At 35.5% G+C, this 25,542-nt stretch overlaps 1 protein-coding gene across 2 annotated transcripts in view; it reads left to right on the top strand.

Annotated features, from left to right (window-relative positions):
• PIK3R4 (phosphoinositide-3-kinase regulatory subunit 4) overlaps positions 1-25,542 on the top strand; it is a 79,031-nt gene that overhangs the window by 9,760 nt on the left and 43,729 nt on the right. For both annotated transcript variants that reach the window (XM_040480170.1, XM_040480169.1), the window contains 7 exons: positions 4,044-4,177; positions 6,416-6,998; positions 9,840-9,974; positions 11,558-11,779; positions 18,525-18,698; positions 22,563-22,708; positions 25,143-25,346. In XM_040480170.1, the coding sequence (XP_040336104.1) occupies positions 4,044-4,177; positions 6,416-6,998; positions 9,840-9,974; positions 11,558-11,779; positions 18,525-18,698; positions 22,563-22,708; positions 25,143-25,346 (1,598 nt within the window). The remainder of the gene's footprint in view (positions 1-4,043; positions 4,178-6,415; positions 6,999-9,839; positions 9,975-11,557; positions 11,780-18,524; positions 18,699-22,562; positions 22,709-25,142; positions 25,347-25,542) is intronic.

Below are 25,542 nucleotides of genomic sequence, written 5' to 3'. Positions count from 1 at the left end.
AACGTTTATTCATTTTTGGGACAGAGAGAGACAGAGCATGAACGGGGGAGGGGCAGAGAGAGAGAGGGAGACACAGAATCGGAAACAGGCTCCAGGCTCTGAGCCATCAGCCCAGAGCCTGACGCGGGGCTCGAACTCCTGGACCTCGAGATCGTGACCTGGCTGAAGTCGGACGCTCAACCGACTGCGCCACCCAGGCGCCCCGGAAGAAACTTTTAAGACCATGCAAATACACTGCCAGTCATCACAACTTCTTGATTTGGCATCTATTGATGATGCTTGCCTGATCTTGTCTTTACTTGACGGTTGCAAATGATGATTTTCCAACTCCAGCACTTCCTTCACATTTACCAGTAGGCGCTCAGCATTCTAACATGCTCAGGTGTTTTCTCTTTCCTTTCCTTTCCTTTTTTTTATTATTGGTATGGACTTGTTAGTATTTTGGGGGGGATTTTTGTGTCTGTATTCATTAGAAATATTGGTCTATAGTGTTCTTTTCTTGTGATGTCTTTGGTTTGGTACCAGGGTAATTCTGTATTGAGAAGTGTTCCCTCTTCTCCTGTTTTTGGGGGGACAATTTGTCAAGAATGGGTAAGAATTTGGGGCACCTGGGTGGCTCAGTCGGTTGAGCGTCCGACTTCAGCTCAGGTCACGATCTCGCGGTTTGTGAGTTCAAGCCCCGCGTCAGGCTTTGGGCTGATGGCTCAGAGCCTGGAGCCTGCTTCTGATTCTGTGTCTCCCTCTCTCTCTGACCCTCCCCCATTCATGCTCTGTCTCTCTCTGTCTAAAAAATAAATAAACATTAAAAAAAAATTAAAAAAAAAAAGAATGGGTAAGAATTTTAATATTTGACAGACCGTGAAGCCTCTTTTAAGGCATCTTGTCTGAGGCTTTTCTTTTGTGGAAAGTTTATTATTAATTCAATTTCTTGACTGGAAGGTCTTTTCAGATTTTCTGTTTCTTTTTGAGTCAGCTTTGATAATCTGTATCTTTCCAGGAATCTGTCCATTTAATTTAGGTTATCTAATTTGTTGGCATATAGTTGTTCAAAATATAGTTCTTTTTCATTTCTGTAAGGTTGGTAGGATGTTCCCCCCCCTTTTCTGCGTGATTTTAGTAGTTTGAGATATTTGTCTTCTTTGTAAGAGTTTGTCAATTTTGTTGAGCTTTTCAAAGCACCAACCTTTGACTTTGTTGGTGTTCTCCGTTGTTTTTTATTCTCTGTTTCACATATTTCTGTGCCAAAGTATTTATTATTCCTTTCCTTCTGTTTGCTTTGGTTAGTTTAATTTTCTTGTTTCTTAAGGTTAGGTTATTGTTTTGCTGTCTTTTTTACCATAGGTGTTTATAGCTGCATATTTCCTCTAAATACTGTTTTATTGCATCCTGTATGGTTTGTTTTTTATTATTATTATTATTTGAATTCAAGTTAGTTAACATACAGTGTAGTCTTGGCTTCAGGAGTAGAACCCAGTGATTCATCTCTTACATATGACACATGGTGCTCATCTCAAAAATGCCCTCCCTTACTACATGGCAATGAGAAAGAACGAAATATGGCCTTTTGTAACAACGTGGATGGAACTGGAGAGTGTTATGCTAAGTGAAATAAGTCAGGCAGAGAAAGACAGATACCATATGTTTTCACTCATGTGGATCCTGAGAAACTTAACAGAAACCCATGGAGGAGGTTAGAGTGGGAGAGAGCCAAAGCATAAGAGACTCTTAAAAACTGAGAACAAACTGAGGGTTGATGGGGGTGGGAGGGAGGGGAGGGTGGGTGATGGGTATTGAGGAGGGCACCTTTTGGGATGAGCACTGGGTGTTGTATGGAAACCAATTTGACAATAAATTTCATATATTGAAAAAAAAATAAAAAAAAATGCCCTCCTTAATGCCCATCACCCATTTAGCCCATCCCCCCACCCACCTCCCCTCCAGCAACCCTCAATTTGTTCTCTGTATTTAAGAGTCTCTTATGGTTTGCCTCCCTCTCTGTTTTTATCTTATTTTACCTTCCCTTCCTCTGTGTTCATCTGTTTCTCAAATTCCACATGAGTGAAATCATATGACACCTGTCTTTCTCTGACTGGTTTATTTTGCTTAGTATAATACTCTGTAGTTCCATCCACGTTGTGCAAATGGCAAGATTTCATTCTTTTTGATCAAGTAGTATTCCATTGGGTGTGTGTGTGTGTGTGTGTGTGTGTATAAATATACACACCACATCTTCTTTATCCAGTGGACATTTGGGCTCTGTCCATATTTGGCTATTGTTGATAGCACTGCTATAAACTTTGGGGTGCATGTGCCTCTTTGAATCAGCATTTTTTTTATCTTTTGGGTAAATATCTAGTAATTCAATTGTAATTAATTAAAAAATGAGTGTTTTTAACTTTTTTGAGGAACCTCCATACTGTTTTCCAGAGTGGCTGCACCGGTTTGCATTCCTACCAGCAGTGCAAAAGAGTTCCCCTTTCTCCGCATCCTCACCAACATCTGTTCTTTACTGAGTTGTTAATTTCATCCTATATGTTTATGTTGTGTTTTCATTTTCATTAATCCAAAGTATTTTTCTAATTTCCCTTTGATTCATTGGTTATTTGGGAATGTGTTAATTTCTACAGAGTTTTGAATTTTTCAAGCTTTCTTCTGTTACTGATTTTTTATCTCATTCCATTGTCATTTGAAGGACATGATTTGTATGATGTCAGTCCTTTAAAACTTACTGAGGCTTGTTTTATGACCTAGCATATAGTCTAATCTGGACTATATTAGACACACTTCCATGTGTCCCTGAGAAGAATTTGTATTCTGCTGTTGTGAGATATTCTTTTGATGTCTGTGTTAGATCCCATTGGTTTGTTAGTGTTGGTCTGGTCTTTTATTTTCCTTCTTGCTTATGGTGTTTTTAATAGCTATTTTAAGTCTTTTATTCTAAATCTTGACACTGTACAGGAAAAAATTAGAAATTTATTGAGTGTTTATTATGTATCAGGAACTGTTTTAGTTCCTGGAAATTTTTTAGTGAGCAAAATAGACAAAAATCCCTTCCTCATGGAGTTTACATTCTAGTGGGTATACAGACAATAAAGAAAATAAATAATATATTTAATTTATCAGTTGGTACTGTGGGGAGAAACAGGGAAAGGGAAAAGGGAACGTGTCAGGCAAGAAGTATGGGGTAGTTTATGTACTGCTAATCTCCTAAATGACATTTGATGAGAGATCTGAAGGAAGAGGAGGTGTAAGCCAGGTGGATTTTTGGGGGAGTAGCATTCCAGGCAGAGGGACCAGCAAATGCAGAGTTTGTGAGCTAAGGTTATTTAAGGATATCTTTCAGGTTCGTGAAATGCAGTCATATGATTCAGTGAAACTGCTTTGTCCTTTTGGGAATGTAGATACATTTTTTTTTTTTTTATTGTTTGAAGATTATGTAAGTGCAAAATGATTGGGTTCTCTTTCTCCCTCTCTAGTCTTAGAGCTGTACTTTGTAGCACTCTTCTCATGTTTGTTCACTAGTTTATTTTATGTCTCTCTTCCTAGAATGAAAGCTTCATGAGGGCAAGGATTTTATCTGTTATATGCACTGCTAGTGTATAGTAGACGATAACTTTTTGTTTGAGGTGAAAAAATGAGTGGTCAGATATGACTTCTCAGTTCCTTCTGAACTTAATGTCTGTAAGTCCATACTTTAAAAAAACATCGTGTTCCTTGTGGCTTGTACTCTGTCTCTAAGTATATGTGTGTATAATATACAAACGTATTCATTTTAGATGAGAGAGCCAGGAAGTAATTTTATTTTTTTTAAGACCGAGAAAAATTCTGTGGGCTTCTTTTGACTTTAAACTTTTAGAAACTGATACAAGGCAGTAGACATTTTCCCTGTCTTACTTGACTATAGTTGTATATTGCATTAAAATTTTTAATTCAGTTTACTTTGAGTTTTGCATTTTGAGTTTTACAAATACTCTGAATTCTTGATCTATATTACAGGTATCTTGCATTGCATTTTTAATGGAATTGTATCTGCTGTTTTTCAGGTTGTGTTATAGCTGAGCTTTTTACAGAAGGTGTACCGCTGTTTGATCTTTCTCAACTTCTGGCTTACAGAAATGGACAATTTTTCCCGGAACAAGTACTAAATAAAATTGAAGATCGCAGTATCAGAGAATTGGTAACTATGCAACAAGTATTCTCCATTAAGTTTTAATAGAATTATGTTCTCACTTTTGCATTAGATAGCTCTCTGGAGTTTTATGAATTTGGAGCAAAGCAGTAAAGCATAGACTCCTATGAATAGCCTATTTTTTTTTAATGTTTCTTTGTTTTTTAGAGTGAGAGAGAACACAAACGAGGGAAGGGTAGAGAGAGAGGGAAACACAGAATCCAAAGCAGGCTCCAGGCTCTGAGCTGTCAGCACAGAGCCCGGTGTGGGGCTCGAACTCACGGACTTTGAGATCATGACCTGAACCAAAGGTGGATGTTAACCAACTGAGCCACCCAGGCACCCCTGCCAAAAAGCCTATTTTTGTTTGTTAGGGGGAAATGTATAATATTTTTCTCTTTTTTAGGCATAGAGCTCATTTGGCTTTTATTTTATTTTATTTTATTTTACTTTATTTTAATTTTATTTATTTTAAAGTTTATTTATTTATTTTGAGAGAGTCAGAGCAAGTGGGGAGAGGCAGAGAGAGAGGGAGAGAGAGGGAATCCCAAGCAGGCTCAATGCTGCTAGCACAGAGCCTGAGGTGGGGCTCGAACTCACGAAACTGTGAGATCATGACCTGAGCCGAAACTGAGTCAGATGCCTAACCGATTGAGCCACCCAGGTGCCCCAGAGCTCATGTGGCTAATTTCATATGTATATAAACACATAATTTTATACATACACACACGTCTATAGCTCTGCTTTGGATAGATTTGGAAGGAGGTGCCTGGGGGTTAGAGATGTTGTCTACGATAGAACTTGCTAGTAAGAAATGAAGAAGGCATATATCTAAAATGAAAGAGACAGGAAACATCAACTTGAATATAATGCAGTAGGATAACACCATTTCATATAGAAGCACCTAGCTTGGTATGCCTCCCTTGACCCTCAAGGCTGTTCTGGAAGGTAAAGCTATAGAATCACTAATTTGTATAGCAGAACAGATACGAGGACTTCTGTGGGAGGTTACATAAGCTGTTTATCCACCTTAACTGTTTGAGGGGATCTTTATTACATCAGTACAGTAACTGAGGCTTGTGATGATGACTCTCAGTCATGGAAAGTTCATAGTATATTTAAAATATTCTATAGTAAGGTAGGGGATATAGAATACATTTTAATTTCTCTTACAAGTGGCAAGTATGAAAAATGAGATGTTTTAAAGGAAGCCAGTTTAGCTCATTTTCAGTGAAAACTGCCCTGGCTGTTCTGTCTTTGGGTACGTCACTCATGTGTCATGTTACATTGGCTAAGTGACTTCCTGAATTTGGGCCTGTGTTTTCTTAACTCTGAAAGGAGTGAATTTGGCTAATCTTTAAGGCTTAATCTGAATGTGAAAGGAATTCTGTCAAGTCACTTTTCCTAATATTTATAGTGCATTTGATTCCCTGCAAGTTCAATGCTAGGTTCCTATTTACAAAGAAACAGAAAGCTCAAATAACTAGATACATTTTTATGGTATTTTGAGCATTTAAATAATGCCTGAGTATGAAGGTCTAGGAAAAATAAAACTGTGCTCTCTGTATATTGAGAGAAAGTTATTTCTCTAAGACACCAGAAAACATATGATAAGCTCAAGTTAGGTATATCATTTCCCGTATTTGTAGGATTTAACAGCTTTTTTATATTGCTTGAAAAGTTTGAATCACTTATCCCCTTTTTGACCAGAGTCTAGAGCTACACTGAAACCATATATTCCCTTGGACTTGTGGTATTAAGACTTTAAATCAGAACTCTGATATGTAAATAGATTTTAGTGGTTCTTTTATTCTTTTCAGATTGTGTATAATTTTGTATGTAAAAATATTGTGTATACATTTTTTTTCTAGAGAAAAACCCATTGTTTTTCTCAGATTCTCAGTGGTATTTCCTGCTCAGAAATGTTTTAAGAATCCTTGAGTTGTGGGCACCAATGTATTACTTCCCTGTCTTAATAAACAGGGAATGCTGAACAGGGTATATCTCCTTTGTGTGTCTGGGCCATCTGTAATACATTACTACATAATTTCCTGTTGCTTGGTAGGATGGTTGTAGATCATATATTACAGTCAGGTTCTGAAAGTAGTTTGAAAGGCAAAGATGGTGAAGAGTCTGAATTACCTCAGAAATCCTTTATGTCATGTGTAAGTTGCCCTTGTAGCTGTCATCTGATTTAATCTGCTGTTCTCAAATCTGTTTTTTACTCCTTTTCTCTCCTTGGTGTAGGTAACTCAGATGATTCATCGTGAGCCAGATAAACGTTTAGGGGCAGAAGATTACCTAAAGCAGCAGCGTGGCAATGCCTTTCCTGAAATATTTTACACTTTCCTTCAGCCCTACATGGCCCAGTTTGCCAAGGAAACATTTCTTTCTGCCGATGAGCGCATTCTGGTTATACGGAAGGATTTGGGCAACATTATTCACAATCTCTGTGGACATGATCTGCCGGAAAAAGCAGAAGGAGAGCCTAAGGAAAATGGGCTGGTTATCTTGGTGTCTGTTATAACATCCTGTCTGCAGACCCTTAAATACTGCGATTCCAAACTTGCTGCTTTGGAACTTATTCTCCATTTGGCCCCAAGATTAAGTGTAGAAATTCTTTTGGACCGTATTACTCCATATCTTTTGCATTTTAGCAATGACTCTGTTCCTAGAGTGAGGGCTGAAGCCTTGAGGACATTGACCAAAGTTCTTGCCCTTGTCAAAGAGGTTCCTCGAAATGATGTCAATATCTATCCGGAATATATTCTGCCAGGCATAGCCCACTTAGCCCAAGATGATGCTACTATTGTTAGACTAGCCTATGCTGGTAAGAGTTTATTGTCCAAGAAATAGCCACTCATGTTTTTGAAGTTAGTGACTCTAATACGTCTTATTTCTCTGATTTCTTTGGGAATTCCAAGGGTGCATCGTGGTCCTTGAACTGTTTGTGTACAGTGTAATAATTTTTATAGCTGATCTCTTCCTGGGACTCAACTTTCGTGTGTATTCTTTTTTGATCAGAATTATCAAGTGAAAGTATATAATGCAGAATCTTACGATTTTACTGGGTATACTACATTTAATTGGGAGTAAGACTGATGTTTACAAGTATGTGCTCTGATCTAGTGTCTTTAGGCCTTTATAAAATTTCTCTGAACAGATCTGCTAGTTTGAATATCAGCTTTAGGATACAGGTCTATTGCTGTTGCAAAAGACAAATTTTGCTGGATAATTTGATGTTGAAAAAACATAGCCTATTACTGAATTTTAAGGTCCTTTGCTATAGTGCTTAATTAAGGTGTGTGTCTTCTTTGTGATGAGGTTATAACACTCCCACATGGTTGTTGTTTTTTAAATTTTTTGTAATGTTTATTTTATATTTGAGAGAGAGCATGGCGGGGGAGGGATAGAGAGAGGGAGACACAGAATTTGAAGCAGGTCCCAGGCTCCGAGCTGTCAGCACAGAGCCCAGTGCAGGGCTTGAACTCACTGCGAGATCATGACCTGAGCCAAAGTCTGATGCTCAACCGACTGAGCCACCTAGGCGCCCTGCACACCTACCTGTTTTACTTGTAATTCTTACTCATAAAATCAAGTGATACAGATTGATGTTGTTAGCTCCCCAGATTAATTTTGCATATTTTTTTTTTGAGTGGAAAATGTCCCTGAAACATTAACATAATTTGTAGTTTATTTCTAATATCTGCTGGAAATCAGGGATTCTGTTTTGGTCTTTGTAAATAGTACATAATATGTGGTGATGATACTGTTACTTTTTTTGAAAGATACTAGGTTTATTAATTGTAGTCTTAGCCTGTCATCTTAATGGAAGATATGAAAAATGGTCTTTGGAATCTGGCCTTATCTCTAGGCACATCCACAAAGTGATTGGCGTTTGTTGAGTTTTTTTTTTTTCCTATACGTATATTTTTATTTATATTTATCCATTGCCTATTATTTATGGTTTCTGGTTTCCATAGCTGTACATGTCAGGCCTAAAAAATGCAGAATTTCTTTAATATACATATATTTTAGTTTATCATTTGTAACGACTGTATTTATAATTCATTTATAAATATAAATTCAAATATAAATAATTGAACTAGATAGAATTAAATAAAAATGTGTAAGTTTTAAAAACAAGTTATATCTTTCTTTAGCGTTTTGTGACCTACTGTTGGTCTTAGTTTGTTCTCATTTGTGTTAAATAGTTAAGGTTCTGATGTGTAGGTGCTATATTAACATAGTGACAGTCAGTTACTAATAGTGATAGCATAAAAATAATAGTTACTATTTATTAAAAACCCTGTGTGTCAGAGCATCTACTGCTCAAGGTTGCAAGGATTGGTTGCAAGAGATATATAGATTTTAAGGTAGAGTCCAGATTCTAAGATACATGGGTTTTAAGAGTCTAAGATTTATATATCTCTTGCAACTAACCCTTGCAACCACCTTGAACAATAGATGTTATATTACTTTCATTTTATAAGTGAGGAAAGTGGGAATGGAAGAGGCTAAATAATATGACCTAAATGTATCTGGTCTCATTCTTTCTCAGTTCTCAGAGCTGCTGGTCTGTACCTTGATTCTGAAGCAGCTCTGCTTTTCTTTGGACTTCTGGTTCTTTATAGTGGGAGTCCATGGTAACCCAGGGTCAGTGCTGGTACCTTGCAGTGTTCCTTCATCATGGCTTAGTACATGATAAAATTGCCTTTTTTTTTTTTTTCCATTAGAGCCAGAAGTCTATTTGAACTTGAATAGGCAAATATAATTAAACCACACATGTCAGTAATTATACAATTTTAAAATAAATTTTTGAATTTCTTTCACAGTATTCTTTTAAAATTCAGAAGTGGTATAGATTTATATTTTGTGTGAACTTTGAAGTGTGTTGTGTCTCAGATGGGGAAATAGGCATAGATATACTAAGGTTTCAGAAGTGCCCAGGAAAGTAAGAGACTTTTCCTAATAAAGATACATTCATTAAAGTGGGGACGTTTCATCTAGGATTTTGACATTTTATCAGAGGTTGACCCAGATTCTCCCATCTTTAGGGTAATGGCCCAGATTCTCCTATCTTTAGGCATTGCACGGTATTCACATCTTGGGTATTTAGAGGTAAATTTTTGTTCTGTTCAGAACAATGTTGAACCTGGTGGGGGTGGGGAACGGGACTCTAAGATGAGGGTGATCACTGCATTTGACACACTCACAATGTCAACTCTTGTGAGATGCACCTCGCTTGTAGTAATGTTAAAAATTAAGGAAGAATTGAATAAGATAGTTAAGCTTTATGTTCAGTGGCATTTACTGCTAAGAAAGAAGAGAGTACAGTTGTTGGTTGGGGTGATCATATGTTAAGCACAGAAATGGGGGCACCTGGGTGGTGGCTCATTCGGTTAAACATCTGACTCTTGATCTCAGCTCAGGTCTTGATCTCAGGGTTGTGAGTTCAAGCCCTGTGTTGGGCTCTACGCTGGGCCCGGAGCCTACTTAAAAAAAAAAAAAAAAAAAAGGCACAAAATTGGAAGAGGAAGAAGGATGGGGCACAGGCATAAATAAAAAATGGAAGGGAGAGGAGTTTTATGATTTTTACTTAAGACAGGAAGGAAAAGTTAAACATTATAAGGATTTGAGATTATAATAATAAATTTCTCTCTTAATATAGAAAACATAGCTCTGCTGGCAGAAACAGCTTTGAGATTCCTGGAATTAGTACAGTTAAAAAATCTCAATATGGAAAATGACCCAAATAGTGAAGAAATAGATGAAGTTACACATCCCAATGGAAATTATGACACAGGTAGTATGACTTTTTTTTCCAGACTTATTATTTATAATGAATTACTAATGTGGAGTTGTAAGAAACTATCATAATTTTCATGTAAGGTGAAAGAATACCATATATGTAGGTGGCAAAGATCCCTGGTGTCTGATTGTCCTATTCTCATACACTGTTATCTAACCAGAAAATGATCAGTTTGTTGTTTTTCAGCTACAATTGATTTGTGTCAATGGTAAAGCTAGCCTAATCGTGTAATTCTTAAAAGATGAAAGAAAAACATTGAAAACATCATAGCTAAAGAATTTAAACCTTTTCTCTGTATGTTAGCATACCTTGAGTATTCTCAAATCATAAACTCTGTTTATGTGTTTATGTCATAGTATCTCTGATTTGTGTATCAAAACCCACATCTTTTACTTTAAATGAAGAGATGTGATGGTAAACTCTTTGAGGTTAAAGTTCGTCTTAAGTTCTTTATATACATACAGCTTTTAGCAGGCTTTTAGTTAATGTTTATTGAGTTAAAGATTTAGAAGTAAAATAATACACTTAGTTCTAGTATGTTTCTGGTTCACAAAAGCTAGAGAAATCAAGTTTTGAGGTTTTTATGCTATAGATGATGGTAATGGCTCTGTTACTTGTTAGAATGGCATCATTTTTAGACAGCATATATTATCTGCAGTTGAAGGCAATGGAATAATTCTGAACTTACAGAAGGTGTATCAGAAAGGAAATCTCCACTTTTTTCATGGAATTACTTAGAAAATAATACTGTCCTACATTCTATAACCCTGTAATTGGACCTTTATAGTTAAGGGAGTTAGGTGTTAAACCTTTTTGGGAGTTAATCTAAAGTTTGTCTTAATGTTAACATAGTATTTTGCACATCAGACCACCACATCCCTTAGCTGCACTAGGAGTGGCCTCTGTCCTCATTCATTTAGCTAAGGGATAATTGTTAAACTATAAGCTCTACATCAGGCAATTGTGTATCAGGCAATTGTGTGCTTGCTCTAAACACTAGAAATACACAGTGGTGAATAAGACAGAAAAGATCCTCTTGTTGAGCTTACATTTTAGAAGAAAAGGAAAAGGGGCAGGGTGAGTTGGAGAAGAAGGTGGTGGCCAGATCATGTAAAGCCTTGGCAGGATTTGCAGTGTATTTTCTGCTTTCTAAAATAAATAAACTGACCTTAAAAATGCTCTGAAAGTATTAATTTGTACCATCAGATTATATCCTTAACCAGTCTGGTATTTGGAAGTCCTTGGTTAAGTTAACTTTATTGGTGGCAGTATGATCTTTTTCATGCTTTCCCATAGTTTTCTTCTTGAACCTTAAAAATAGGCATGTTTCATTAGTGAGATGGTAACCATGCTTGCGGCATCTGCTTATCAGATGTTGTTCTTCAGTTTATATTTCGGTTTCCCATCTATCCTTCAGAGCTTTGAATAGTGGAAACATATAGTGATTATAGACTTTTTATGGTGTCTTCTGTTAATCGTTCTGTTTCTCCAAGGAGTAAGAAAGAAGACTAGGTCTGTATCTTGGGGGAAAAAATGGATCCTATCTTTACTTTTTTTTTTTTTTTTTTTTTTTTTAGAGCTGCAAGCCTTACATGAAATGGTCCAGCAGAAAGTTGTCACTTTGCTAAGTGACCCTGAAAATATTGTGAAACAAACCTTAATGGAAAATGGAATAACACGGCTGTGCGTATTCTTTGGACGTCAGAAAGCCAATGATGTTTTATTGTCGCACATGATCACTTTCCTAAATGATAAGAATGATTGGCATCTGCGTGGAGCTTTTTTTGATAGCATAGTTGGTATGTTTTTCCATTTGTTTTAAAATACATCTTTAAGATTTTCAATTATTCTCTCAAACAGTACTTCCATGAGGTCTGAGAGATAGGTGACAATACTACTAAATTTCATTAATAATGAGATGAGCTCCTAGTGTGTCTGTCTTTATGCTGCTTTTGGATAATGAAAGTCTTAGCCCATCAAGGGATTGGTTAATTGAACTGTGATACGTTCATATGAAGGAATACTATGTGGTTATTAAAAACTGTTTTAGGGGCGCCTGGGTGGCGCAGTCGGTTAAGCGTTCGACTTCAGCCAGGTCATGATCTCGCGGTCCGTGAGTTCGAGCCCCGCGTCAGGCTCTGGGCTGATGGCTCAGAGCCTGGAGCCTGTTTCCGATTCTGTGTCTCCCTCTCTCTCTGCCCCTCCCCCGTTCATGCTCTGTCTCTCTCTGTCCCAGAAATAAATAAACGTTGAAAAAATAAAAATAAAAAAAAAAATAAAATAAAAATAAAAACTGTTTTAAAAGAATACTTGGGTGGCTCAGTCGGTTGAATGTCCCACTTCAACTGAGGTCATGATCTCATGGTTCGTGGGTTCGAGCCCTGTATTGGGCTTGCTGATGTCAGCCTGTCGGTGCAGAGCCTGCTTTGGATCATCTGTTCCCCTCCCTCTCTGCCCCTCCCCTGCTTGTATGTATGTTCTCTCTCTCTCTCAAAAAAATAATAAATAAAAGAATAATGACTGGGAAAGTACCATTGAAATACTATTAAAGTGACTGAAGTAGGTTCTAGAAGGTAACAATAACAAATCATATGTTTATAAAGAGGTCTGGAATATACTAAGATTTGTATAGTAATTATCTCTGAGGCTGGGATTGTAGGTGAATATTTTCTTTATGTTTTCTGTATTTATCAAGTTTTTTACAGTAAACGTGCATTAGAAAATAACTGTTGCAATCCGAAAATAAGTTAAGATACAAGTATGATTGAATATCAGTTAAAAAAAACCAATTTATTTATTTATTTTTAAAAGTTTATTTTTGAGAGAGAGAGAGTAAGCATAAGCGGGGAGGCAGAGGGAGACACAGAATCTAAAGCAGGCTCCAGGCTCTGAGCTGTCAGCACAGAGCCTGACATAGGGTTTGAACTCACAAACCATGAGATCATGACCTGAACTGAAGTCTGATGCTTTGCTGACTGAGCCACCCAGGTGCCCTGAAAATCAGTTTAATTAGGAAAAAAAATTAAAGCTTGCATGCTATGCTTTGTGTAAACTGAAAATGTATGAAAAATTATGTAGTTTTTTTCACTTTTTTCAAAATCTACAATTTTTGATTTTTAGATTTATCTGCAGAAGAGAGACATTTTGTATTAGACCTACATGGCTCCAATTACATTTAGATTCAAAGTTAGGAAAAAAAATGGACCTTATGTTGAATAGATTGTCATGTTTGATCCAAGATTTAAATTTTTCTTTTCGAATAATAACTGATCACTTTCTACCCATTTGTACTGACCTTTTCAATTTTATATTTGGTCAGTTATAAAATTGTGTGTGTGTGTGTGTGTGTGTGTGTGTGTGTGTGTGTAGTTACATCTGTACCATACGTTGACTATAAGCCCTATACTGTACCTTTTATCCCAGTGACTTGTTCCTAACTGGAAGCCTGTGTCTCCCACTGCCCTTCACCCATTTACCCATTACCCCATCCTACATCGCCTCTAGCAACCATGAGTTTGTTCTCTGTATTTATGGCCCTGTTTCTGCTTTTTATTTGTTTTATAGTTTGTTTTTTGGATTCCACATATTAGTCAAATCATATGGTATTTGTCTTTCTCTAACTTATTTAGCTTGATACCCTCTAGTCTTCCATGTTGTTGCAAATGACACTATCTCATTCTTTTTTGTGGCTGAGTCATAGTCCATTGTATGTATGTATGTGTGTGTGTATATATATATTCTTTTTTGCCTCTCGTTTTTGCCTTATATATATACACACACACATATATATTTACATGTATATATATATATATACACACACATATATTTGTACACACACACATACATACACACACACACACACACACACACCACCCTTTATCCGTTTATCTATTGACAGACACTTGGGTTGCTTCCATATCTTGGCTGTTGTAAATAATGCTGCAGTAAAGACAGGGGTGCATATATCTTTTCAAGTTAGTGTTTTTAGTTTCTTTAGGTAACTACCCAGTAGTGGAATTACTGGATCATATAGTATTTCTCTTTTTAATTTTTTAAGGAACCTCTATACTGGGTTCTTCAGTGGCTGCACCAATTTACATTTCCACCAACAGTGCACAAGGATTCCTTTTTTTTCACATCCTTACCAATACTTGTTGTTTCTTGTCTTTTTGAGTCTAACCATTTTGACAGGTGTAAGGTGAGAGCTCATTGTGGTTTTGGTTTGAATTTCCCTGATGCTTAGTGATGTTGAACGTCTTTTCATGTATCTGTTGGCCATCTGTATGTCTTCTTTGGTAAAATGTCTCTTCAGGTCCTCTGCCTGTTTTGTAATTGGATAGTTTGTCTTTTTGGTGTTGAGTTGTGTAAGTTCTTTATATATTTTGGATGCTAACCTCTTACCTGATATATCACTTGCAGATATTTTTTCCCATTCAGTAGGTTGTCGTTTTGTTTTGTTAATGGTTTTTTCTACTGTTTTGAATTAGTTCATTGATTCATCTCAGTCTTGCATCTTGGATTCATCTAACTGTTCCTACTAGGCTTCTCAAATCTTTCTGTCTTTCTTGCCTTCCTCTTTCATCTTATTTTTATTTCTTTTCTTTCTGGAAAAGATGGTGCTTAGAACTGTCATCTGTTGATCAATTCTTATGTGCTTTGAATCATGCCTTTATGTTATTTTTTTATTTTAAAATAATTTTTATTTTTATTTGGTTTATAAAAGTAATACATGCTTTCTATAGAAAATTTGGAAAATATAGAAGCCAAGAAGGAAACAAATCACTTCTAATCTTACAACCCATTTTGACCTCTGTTTATGTTTTGGTGTTTTATTCCTGTAGGGTTTTTTTTTTTTTTTTTCCTGTTTCCATCCCATTTGTGCCATTTTGTTATGTATGTCATGAGGCACTGTTGTGTACCTGGTAAGAGTAGGCACTTTGGAGCCAGCCTGTGGGGTTCATATTCTGTCTTTGTCATTTATTAGTTGTGGTTCTTGGGGGAAATCATTTAGTCTCTTTTTTGCCTTACTTTCCCTATTTGTAAAATGGGAATAATAATAGTACTTATGTGCCGTGAAGATAAAATGAATTAACATGTAATTGTGCTGGGCACATAAGTACTATGTATATATTATATTACTTTTTAATCTTATTATTTCTTAATTCTTTTTCTGGTAACATATGTTCTAAGCATTTTCTCATGTCATTAAAATTTTTTTAAACCATAATTTAATAGATTAAAATATTCCATCATATTGTTTTACCAAAGTTTATCGCTTTTGGATATTTAAATTATTTTCATTTTTTCCTATCATATAGAGATAATATTTTACATAAATATTTACTTTTGATTTATTTTCTCAGGATAGAAGTCTGAAATTTTAATTAATGGGTTAAAGAATATGAATATATTTTTTAAACTCTTGATACATTTTAATAAGCTTTTCAAAAAAAGTTATGTCATTTTCCATTCTGGTCAGCATTTTTGACCATAATACATACCCTTCAGCATGGAATAAGCTTTAGTTAATCTTTGCCTATTGGTATGGTAAAATAACTTGTTTTGATATCTATTTCTTTGCTTATCAGTGGAGGTGAAAAATTTTCTCATGTTGATTACTCATTTGTACTTCTATTAATTTTTTATTTATTTTGGCTCATTTTTTTTCCTGATGGCTTTATGCCTTTCTTGTTGATGTTTTTGAACCTTTCATAGATGTATATTAAAAACATTAACTTTTAATCATTGGCAAATACTTTTCTCAAGTAACTTGTTAGGTTAATCTGTTGGCTGCACATCTTTTTTTATAATGCTTTATTTTTCACACTTAACAGTTTAATTGATCTTTATTTTGGTCTGTGGTATGAGGTGAAATCTAATTTTCCTCAGATAATCAGTTTTCCTGACGCTATTTATTAAACATTTCATTTCTTTCCTATTGATTTATGAAGCTTATATTATCAACTGTTGCACGCTTATGTCTTTTAGTTTTAGTTTTCTGGGTATCTGTTCTGTTCCCTTGATTTCTCATTTGTGTACTCAATATCATACACTTATATTTTAATTATATCCTATTTATCATAATTTAATTGTTTAATTTAATGTTATACTTATTTTAATTATATTTATAAACAACTTTAGTATCTGGTAAGATAAGTTCTCAAGATGTCAGTCTTAATTTTCAAAATATTTTGAGTTATTTTGGCTTATTATACATTTCAGTTTATAAAGTTCCTAAATATAACTCACTGGAATTTTAGGTAGTATTTTTCCTTTTATTAAAGAAAAAAATAGCTTTTTAAAGTGTTTTTTAAAATCTTATTTATTTTTTGAGAGAAAGACAGCCCTAAGCAGGATCTGTGCTGGCAGCATGGAACCTAACGTGGAGCCCAAACTCACGAACCATGAGATCCTGACCTGAGCCAAAATTCAGACCCACTCAGTTGGACCCTCTACTGAGTGAGCCACCCTGGCACCCCAAGAAAAAATTTCTATAATTACTTTTTCAATTATAGGAGAAATAGGTTTTTGTAAATTATTTAAAATCTGTAAAGTAATGTATGAAAAACAATAGTTGCATTTTCCAGAGGCATCTGCTCTGGATTTTATTTTTAGTTTGATATCTTCACATTGTTGATTCCTGTATCTAACATTTTTATACTGCTTTTAAGAATTTTTGACTTTAAAAAAATAAAAAGAATTCTTGACTTTAGACTTTGTCTCTTGATTTTTTTCTGTGCCGCATGAAGATTTAACTGATATCATGCCCTGGTCCCTCTTCCCCTCTGTTTTTGAGATCTAGATCACTATTTTCAGTGCTTCAGTTTTTCGTGTGCTATTTTTATAACTTTAAATAATTAAACCTACTTCTTACTGATCTTCTTCCCATTTGGACTATAAGGAGATGAGTGCCCCTTTCTTTCTGTCTCTCCTTTTCTTTGTTGCTTGGATATTTCGACCAGTTATTAGTTGACAGTTCAACTAACAAATATAGTGTTACAGTTGATAATATTTACATTTTCTTCTGTAGTCAGAATAAAGTCTTCTGCTTTGTACAGACTGATTCTGAAAATTCAAAGCTAAATTTACATGATTATAAGTATGTAAATTTTATTGTCTTTAGAGCCAAGTAATGTACTATATTTATATTTGCTTTCCCATACTTCCAATGCCACAACTCCTTTATCACTTGAGAATGTTCACAGTGTCATCAATAGATTTTCCTTTATGTCTTCAGATTATTAAGGACATTATACATTTTAATTTACTTTTTATTTACACCATGATTTCTTGAAGACTTTTTTGTGCTGGAGTTTCAGATTCCTTTGTTTTCCTTTTTGAGAGAAGTAATACTTTTTCACTTTGTCTATAATTTCAAACTTCTTTCTTACCAATTTTATCTGTTGCTTGTAATCTATTCCAGTCTTCTATTTTTTAAAATTTCTTTTTAATGTTTGTTTATTTTGAGAGAGAGAGAGAGAGAGCGCGCGCGCGCGCGCGCGCGCGGGGGGTGGGGAGAGAAAGAATCCCAAGCAGACTCCGTGCTGCTAGCATGGAGCCTGATAAGGGGCTTGATTCCACAAACCATAAATGAGATCATCACCTGAGCCATTATCAACAGTCGGACACTTAACTGAATGAGCCACCCAGGCACTCCTATTCCATTTTTCTTTTTGATAACATTTTTGAAATGTATTGGCTTTTAGTTCTAATTTGGCTGATTGGTTTCTGAATCCTTGCTAGCAATTATCAGTTTTTCCCCTTGAATTCCTAGGTTCTATCTGCCATTTTGTATATTCTGCATTTTCTTTATTTTGCTGAAGTACATCCTCAAGAAACTTTCTTAGGAAGGGTTGCATGGGAAGTTAACCTGGGTATTCCTTGCATGTTGCAAAATAACTTATTTTTGTTCTCTTATTTTACTGGCAGTTTAAGTGTAAAATTTATTTCATAACTTTGGAGGTCTTGCTCTGTTGTGTTCTAGCTTCTGTTGTTAAATATTGTTTCATGGGGGCGCCTGGGTGGCGCAGTCGGTTAAGCGTCCGGCTTCAGCCAGGTCACGATCTCGCGGTCAGTGAGTTCGAGCCCCGCGTCAGGCTCTGGGCTGATGGCTCAGAGCCTGGAGCCTGTTTCCGATTCTGTGTCTCCCTCTCTCTCTGCCCCTCCCCCGTTCATGCTCTGTCTCTCTCTGTCCCAAAAATAAAAATAAAAACGTTGAAAAAAAAAATTAAAAAAAAAAATATTGTTTCATGAAGATCATTTTCATTGTTTGTCCTTCCTTTTTAGGGGACGTGTTTGTCTTTCTGTAAGTTCATAAGATCTTTTTTTTCCCCTTGGTGTTCCAGCATTTCTTGGTGATTTGCTTTGGTGTGGATCTTTTTCATTTATTGTGCTGAGTAGGACATACGATGTGCTCTTCTGGATTGTTGCTCAATATATTTGGGTTTTGATTAATTTTATTGTTTAACTTAATGGTATTTAACTTAATAGTATTCTACACCATGAGGTGTAGAATAATCATGTAATGTTGCTTCTCTTTTTCAGGTGTTGCTGCCTATGTTGGTTGGCAAAGCTCCTCAATTCTCAAACCCCTGTTACAACAAGGTCTTAGTGATGCTGAGGAATTTGTTATTGTTAAAGCTCTTAATGCCCTTACCTGTATGTGCCAGTTAGGGCTACTACAAAAACCCCATGTCTATGAATTTGCCAGTGATATTGGTAAGTGTCTGTTTCCCAAAATTAGAAGGAGAAAATTAGGATGTTTTAAGAGAAATAAGTGATAGAGCATTGTAAAAGTTCTAGGAAATACAGAGTCAGATTTTCAATTTTATTGTCCCGTGTGTGTGTGTGTGCACGAGCACTTGTGTTTGCATGTTTATGCATGCATGCTTCCCATGTATATTAGAAACAGGCAGGCAAAAAAACAGGATCATTTGGTCTTCTGGCCCATCTTGGGAAATATCTCTTTGTTTTTATCTGTAGTTAAGTATTTAACTTGAAAAATAAATTGTTTTGTTTAAAATGATGTAGATAAAGTCCTTAACTGCTCTGAAGAGTCAACTTATTTTTTGAACACTTGACCACTAGTTAAGTTGAAATTGAATGTACAGGATTGTCTAGGACATCTCTCATTGCACTGATTGCCAGTTAAGAATTCATAGTGTTCAAGTTACTACTGTTAATAATTTCATTTATTTATTCATTCATTTATTAGAGATGGCGCAAGTGAGTGAGGGCAGAGAGCGAGAGGGGGCAGAGAGAGGGAGAGAGAGAGAGAGAGACACGTAGGGTTCACTTGGAACAGAGCACGAGCTAACCTGAAGTGGGTCTCGAGCTCACCAGAAGCAGGGCACGAACTCACAAATCATGAGATCATGATCTGAGCCAATGTCAGATGCTTAACTAACTGAGCCACCTAGGCACCCCACTGTTAATAATTTTATTAGCCAATGAAAAGAATTAATGTTTGGTTTTTTATAGCATTTATCTGTTTCCCTCAGCTTAAAATTCAGAATAAAGGCAAACAAATAAACATCATACATACCAAAATTAAGAATATTTGGAACTTTTAGTCTTCTTATCACATTTTAAGAAAGTAAGCAGTGTGAGATATCTCTGTCCTAAGAGGACATGGAATCTTGGAAAATTGCCTTTTTTGGATAAAATGTTTAATTGCTGTTGAGTGTTTTGCTAAGGAAAATCAATAGAAAGACAAAATTGGTCTGCTATAGGTTATTCTTAAGGCAATCCTCAGAAAAAAATACAAAGGAGTTAGTATTTATTTTGACTGTTGGGACGATAGGTAGTAGCTAGTAGAAATGCATAAAATTTCTGGAAAATATAAAGGCATGACTGTAGCTTTTTAAAAAAAATTGTGACAAATTGAAGTATATGTAGGTTTCTTACTTTACACTCTAATATCTATAATTACTGTTCTTTTAGTTTTTAACCCTGATTTGGTTTGAATTTTTGATGATTATTGTAAAAATAATTATAAATTTAATAGAAATTGTTGAGTATTGGCACCACAATCATGATGAGAATCTCTATTACATTGAAATGTTAAGCTATAGAGTGCCATGTAGTATAAGACAGAGAAAGCAGTGTTTCCATAATAATATTAAGTAGAAAATGTATTGTCTTAACATGCATATCTTGCTGTGTGGAATATTTTCCTGCTTATTTTCATTTTCTGAATTCTCACATCAGTGTTTTCTTTTTTCTCCTGTGAAAGTGGTATTACCTTTATGGGTCAAATTTTTCTGGCTTTTGACTTTGAACTTCCTTATTTTAATGAATATTCTCTGTGTATAAATATGTACTTGTATGTTCTAATTTCATATAATACATTTCTTCTGTTGCCTAATTACTTGGAAACTATTTTTGAGACTTTATAGTTTATAAGTAGCATTTTATTTTTCTGAAAAATGGATGTCTGTCAACTTTAAAAAAAAATCATCATACAGTATTTTACCTGTCATATTTTTCAGAGATTTTTCTGGGTTCTGCTGTTGCTTGTCATTGATCATAGGATGAACAAACGGGACACTCTGTGTCTTTAGTTTAGCATCAAAATAAATGATTGTCTTTAGGTATAGAATAAACCCAATATGGTACAACCTCTTCGATGGAGAACTGCCTTAGAACTGGAAATGAATTTGGTACCATCTGTTGGGGGGCAAAAAAAGCCTTGCTGAGAAGAACCAAGTAGGCAATCATTGGTTGGCATTTTGAACTATTTCAAAGAAAAAACAGGTTTTAGAATTTTAGAAACACCTAAAGTATGAAAAATCATACACATCTCTCTGTTCTGTTTTTATACGTAGTCTGTTGTAGTGAATCTTAAAGGGAATGATGGTGGTGACGATGGCATCATTTCTTTGATGGTTTTTGAAAAAACTATATTCTTCCCACTTAGATATTATCAATACTCCCTTCCCTTGTGCTTGTCCCCAGATAATTGGAATGTATTGGAATAGAGAAAAGATCAAGTACACTGTTTTACAGGAAATCCTCTTGAATATTTTAGGTTCTTTGTATCAGTTAGCTGCTTATTGATACAGTGATGCTATACAGCAATCAACCACAGAATCTCAGTAAATGCTTCAGTAATGTCAACTGTCATGCATCTGTGGGCTGTATGGGTGGCTCTGCTCTAGGCTTTGTATCTCCAGATTGTCTGGGGTGACAGTAATCCATCTGCCTCATTCTGGTGCCCATGTTAGATAGGGAGCAGTTTTCCAGGTTATGTTCTGGGTGATGGCAGAAGCATGAGACAGCAAGTTTAGCTGTGTAGCACATTTCGAGCCTCTATTAATGTTGTATCTGGTAATATCTCATTGGCCAGAGGTTAATAAGACCGAACTAAAAGCAGGAGGCAGAGAAGTACCCTTTGTATACCATGAGCACAGTAATAGAGGTAATGTAAAGAATTAGGACCAATAATTCAAGCTCATGCCTAACTCCTGCCAAGTCATTTTGAGTTTAGCTACTTTTTGGAGGTTTTTCAATGCTTTTCCAGTCCTCATTTTGCCTGTTGTCAAAGGGAAACTACCAACCCTCCTTTGTTGGATGTATCAGAGGCTGCATGGTGCTTATGAAATTATGTAACCTCCTTCACGTGTAATTAAAAGAATTGGAAATAGCAGAACTTTGGAAACATACTTTGAACAAAATTTTTTCTCCTTTCCCCTTTTCTATAAGTAATATTAGCGTGTGACAGTGTTATTTCTCTGTTACCCTAAATTTCTTACAAACTTAATATCCTCTCAATGCTGATGCTTCTGCATACTCAGAACAAATATGTGTCTCTTTATGTGTATGTATATTTTTTTGCTTTTAGAAGTTTTATTTTTTTTTATTATTTTTTTTAATGTTTATTTATTTTTGAGAGAGACAGAGACAGAATGCGAGTGGGTTAGGGGCAGAGAGAGGGAGACGCAGGATCCGAAGCAGGTTCCACGCTCTGAGCTGTCAGCACAAAACCCGACGCGGGGCTTGAACTCATGAGCTGTGAGATCATGACCTGAGCCGAAGTCGGACGCTCAACTGACTGAGCCACCCAGGCGCCCCTAGAAGTTTTATCTAAATCACGTGTTTAAAAGTTTGAATTTTATTCAAAATCTTTGATTAGTTGAAGTCATTGATATTCAGGTGTAATACACAATATAGTTAAAATAAAAGGGGTGAAAACATTCATTTACTTCTCTGGTTTAATCGTATATTTTAATCTCTTTAAGGATGGGCATCATGTTTTCTGCCTTTAGTTTCTACTCATAATGCCTTGTGAATGAATTTATGAAAGATATATTAGACTTGATCAAACCTTTTCATTAAAAAGAATGTCAGAGTAGTACTGTTTATATTCTTTTATGGTATTAATGCCGATATTTATGATAGGGAATATTATAATATCAGTATGTTGAGTTTATGCCTTAGGATAATTGAGTATGTGAAAGCAGCTGATAGTAAAGTAACATTGTGGTATAATCCCTTTATTAGTTGTGTTATAAGGTGAAAATTTGTTTATCCTAAAATTTATGAGCGTGGTTTAAATCCATACCTTTTTCTTTTCCTTATTAGCCCCATTTCTGTGTCATCCCAATTTGTGGATACGCTATGGTGCCGTAGGATTTATCACAGTGGTGGCTCATCAAATAAGTACAGCTGATGTATACTGCAAACTGATGCCTTACCTTAACCCGTATATTACTCAACCAATAATACAGGTATGCTTGTTCCAATGTGGAGTCAATCCTCTCCAAACTGCACCCCTTAATAAAAGGTTTAGAGAGTCCTATTTTGATTTAAGTTTACAAAGATTTAAATTGGGCTACACCATTTTCACGTTCTTGTAAGTTAATGTTATTGGAACAAACAGTATTAAGGTGAGAAAAGTTCAAGAGACTTATGTTATCCATCATGTTATGCATAATATAGCACTTACTAGTTCATACTTTATTTTCTTATGTGCAGTGTTGTGAAACATCTGTTAACGGGAAATGCAGTGGAAACATATATTGATGGACCTCTGCTTTTATTGTAAAAAATATAACTGATTTCAGCCAAACTCAGCATGTATAATAAATTGGAAAAAGCCTTTTACGGATGTTTGGTTTTTTGGACCACTAACTGGTTCTGATTTCTTCTCTGTTCTTTTTCTTTTTTTAAAAAATCTGATCTTTTAAAATCTTATTTAATCTTTTTTTTTTTTTTTTAAATCTAATGACTTGTCTCCCCTGCTCCCTTACCAGTATAGCACTTGATGATAAACTTTGGGTATTTGGTTTGTATAAGGCAGTTTTTTACCCAGCTTGTTATACCCTTCATCTTCCTGGAAAGCTCGTTATCAAAATACATACCTATCTAAATTGAGTGAACTGTTGAGATATGATTCTGTTTGTTAAAATACTGTGAATTATCCAATTTTTTAGTAAAACTGTGTTTCCCTTTTGCAAATTCACATGCTTCTGGCTCCTAGTACTTTTATGTTCCATTGTACCTTCCTTTGGTTGGAGAAAATGACATTGGATATCTTCTGGAGATGAGGAGGGTTGGCCGTGCCTTCTGTCCTTTTCCTCATAGATTTATCCGTTTCTGAGGGTCATCATTCTTTAATTTCATAGTGTGTAGAATTTCTAATTTTTATCTCAGCAATTTATATACACATATAAGGTAATATTACTAGAAAATATGCCTTTTTTATTTCTTTTATTTTTTTAAGTTTAAGTAATCTCCACACTCAATGTGGGGCTTGAACTCGACTCCAGGATCGAGAGTTGCATCTCTTCCAACTGAGCGAGCCAGGCACCCCATCCATCTTCCTTCCTTCCTTCCTTCCTTCCTTCCTTCCTTCCTTCCTTCCTTCCTTCCTAACAGCACACGTGGGAGTAGGGGAGGGGGAGGAGCAGAGGAAGAGGGAGAGAGAGAATCTTAAGCAGGCTCCATGCTGAGCATGGCACCCCTTTCTTTTAAAATTTATTGAAGTTCCCTTGGAAATCAGGTCTAGTTACTACTTTTAACTAGTTATTCTGTTTAGAAGTTTGTGAGGGGCACCTGGGTGGCTCAGTCATTTGAGTGTTCTACTCTTGGTTTTTAGCTCAGGTCATGATCCCAGGGTTCAAGCCCTGCCTTAGGCTCTACTCTGAGTGTGGAGCCTGCCTAAGATTCTCCCTCTGCCCCTCTCTCCCTGCTTATGCTCGCTTTCTCTAAGATAAAAAATTTAGAAGTTTGTTTATTAAACCCTTATAAAACAGTGTGGAGGAAGTATCCTTGGGAATTAAAAATTACTTGTGTTTGTAATAACTTAGTGGTGGTTTATTATAATCTGACATTAAAAAATAAATCTGACATTAAGTGTTTTTTAAGAAATCTGCACCATTCTCTTTGTTTTCTCAGGAAAAAATATATATTTCATATTTCATAATAAAAAATATATATATAGTTTTATTTTTTGAGAGACCAGGATTAGGAGTTGAGAGGCTAATGATACATATGCTTCATAAATCTTACCTTTCTACAATTTGAATTAGACAAAAGATACCGTTTTATGCTGGTTTCGCCTGGCTAGTTTACCAGGTAGTTAAATAGGTCCAAAGAAAGTCCTCTTGGTTACTGTTAGTATGCTCATCCTTTTTATTATATATGTGTTGACAAGGAGGGTGTCCTTGGGGATAATAAAAGGAAGGATTTTATGAGCTCTGTGGAGAGAGTAATATTTTTTAGAAGTGGTTGAAGCTACTGAGAAACCTAATGACTGATGGGCACCCCTGTGATGATTGAGCTTCTTTTCTTGGTCAGTACCTGTTGGCTGTTAGACCTGTGAGCCACGGGTACTTTTTTGATCTAGGAGGTCATCACATTTGGCATCCAGAAAAAGACTCTTTGTCATTTTCTAAATTTTTCCATCCTGGGTATATATTGTTATTCTTCCAATATGAAAGACACAGATGTATACTCAAATGCTAACAATGAAAAGAAAAACCTTAGCTCTTAAAGGTCATTAGTATTCTTTTTTCTTCTAAGCAAAATCGTAAATGTTGGTATCTCCCATTTTCTTAGAAAATAAATACCTATGTTAACACAGGTTGTATTTACTGAATATAAAAATAACTGTAATGTATGTTGTATCTTTGGTTGATTCTTTTTATTTTTCTAATATAGATTGAAAGGAAACTTGTTCTACTCAGTGTTTTAAAAGATCCAGTAAGTCGTTCTATATTTGATTATGCTTTGAGGTCTAAAGATATTACTAGCTTGTTCAGACATCTTCACATGCGCCAAAAGAAGCGAAATGGGTCTCTTCCTGACTGCCCCCCACCGGAGGATCCTGCCATAGCACAGCTTCTGAAGAAATTGCTCTCACAGGTTGTATCACCTTTCTGAAATCTTACATTTAAACACAAATTCGCTAAGAACATTCAAGCATCCATTTAGCTATTAAATTTTTTTTTGGTTGATTAAGTCACATCATAAAAAAAACGAATAAAACCTGGCAAATATATACATTTGCTTTGGCATATTGGAGATGCTAGGATGATGATAAGGCATTAGTTTGAGCTAA

The sequence above is a fragment of the Herpailurus yagouaroundi genome, unplaced genomic scaffold (assembly GCF_014898765.1).
Source record: "Herpailurus yagouaroundi ecotype Mexico unplaced genomic scaffold, PumYag 159, whole genome shotgun sequence".
In the NCBI taxonomy this organism is placed as follows: domain Eukaryota; kingdom Metazoa; phylum Chordata; class Mammalia; order Carnivora; family Felidae; genus Herpailurus; species Herpailurus yagouaroundi.
The sequence above is the reverse complement of the archived record's forward strand: the minus strand, read 5'-3'. Positions and strand labels throughout refer to the sequence as shown.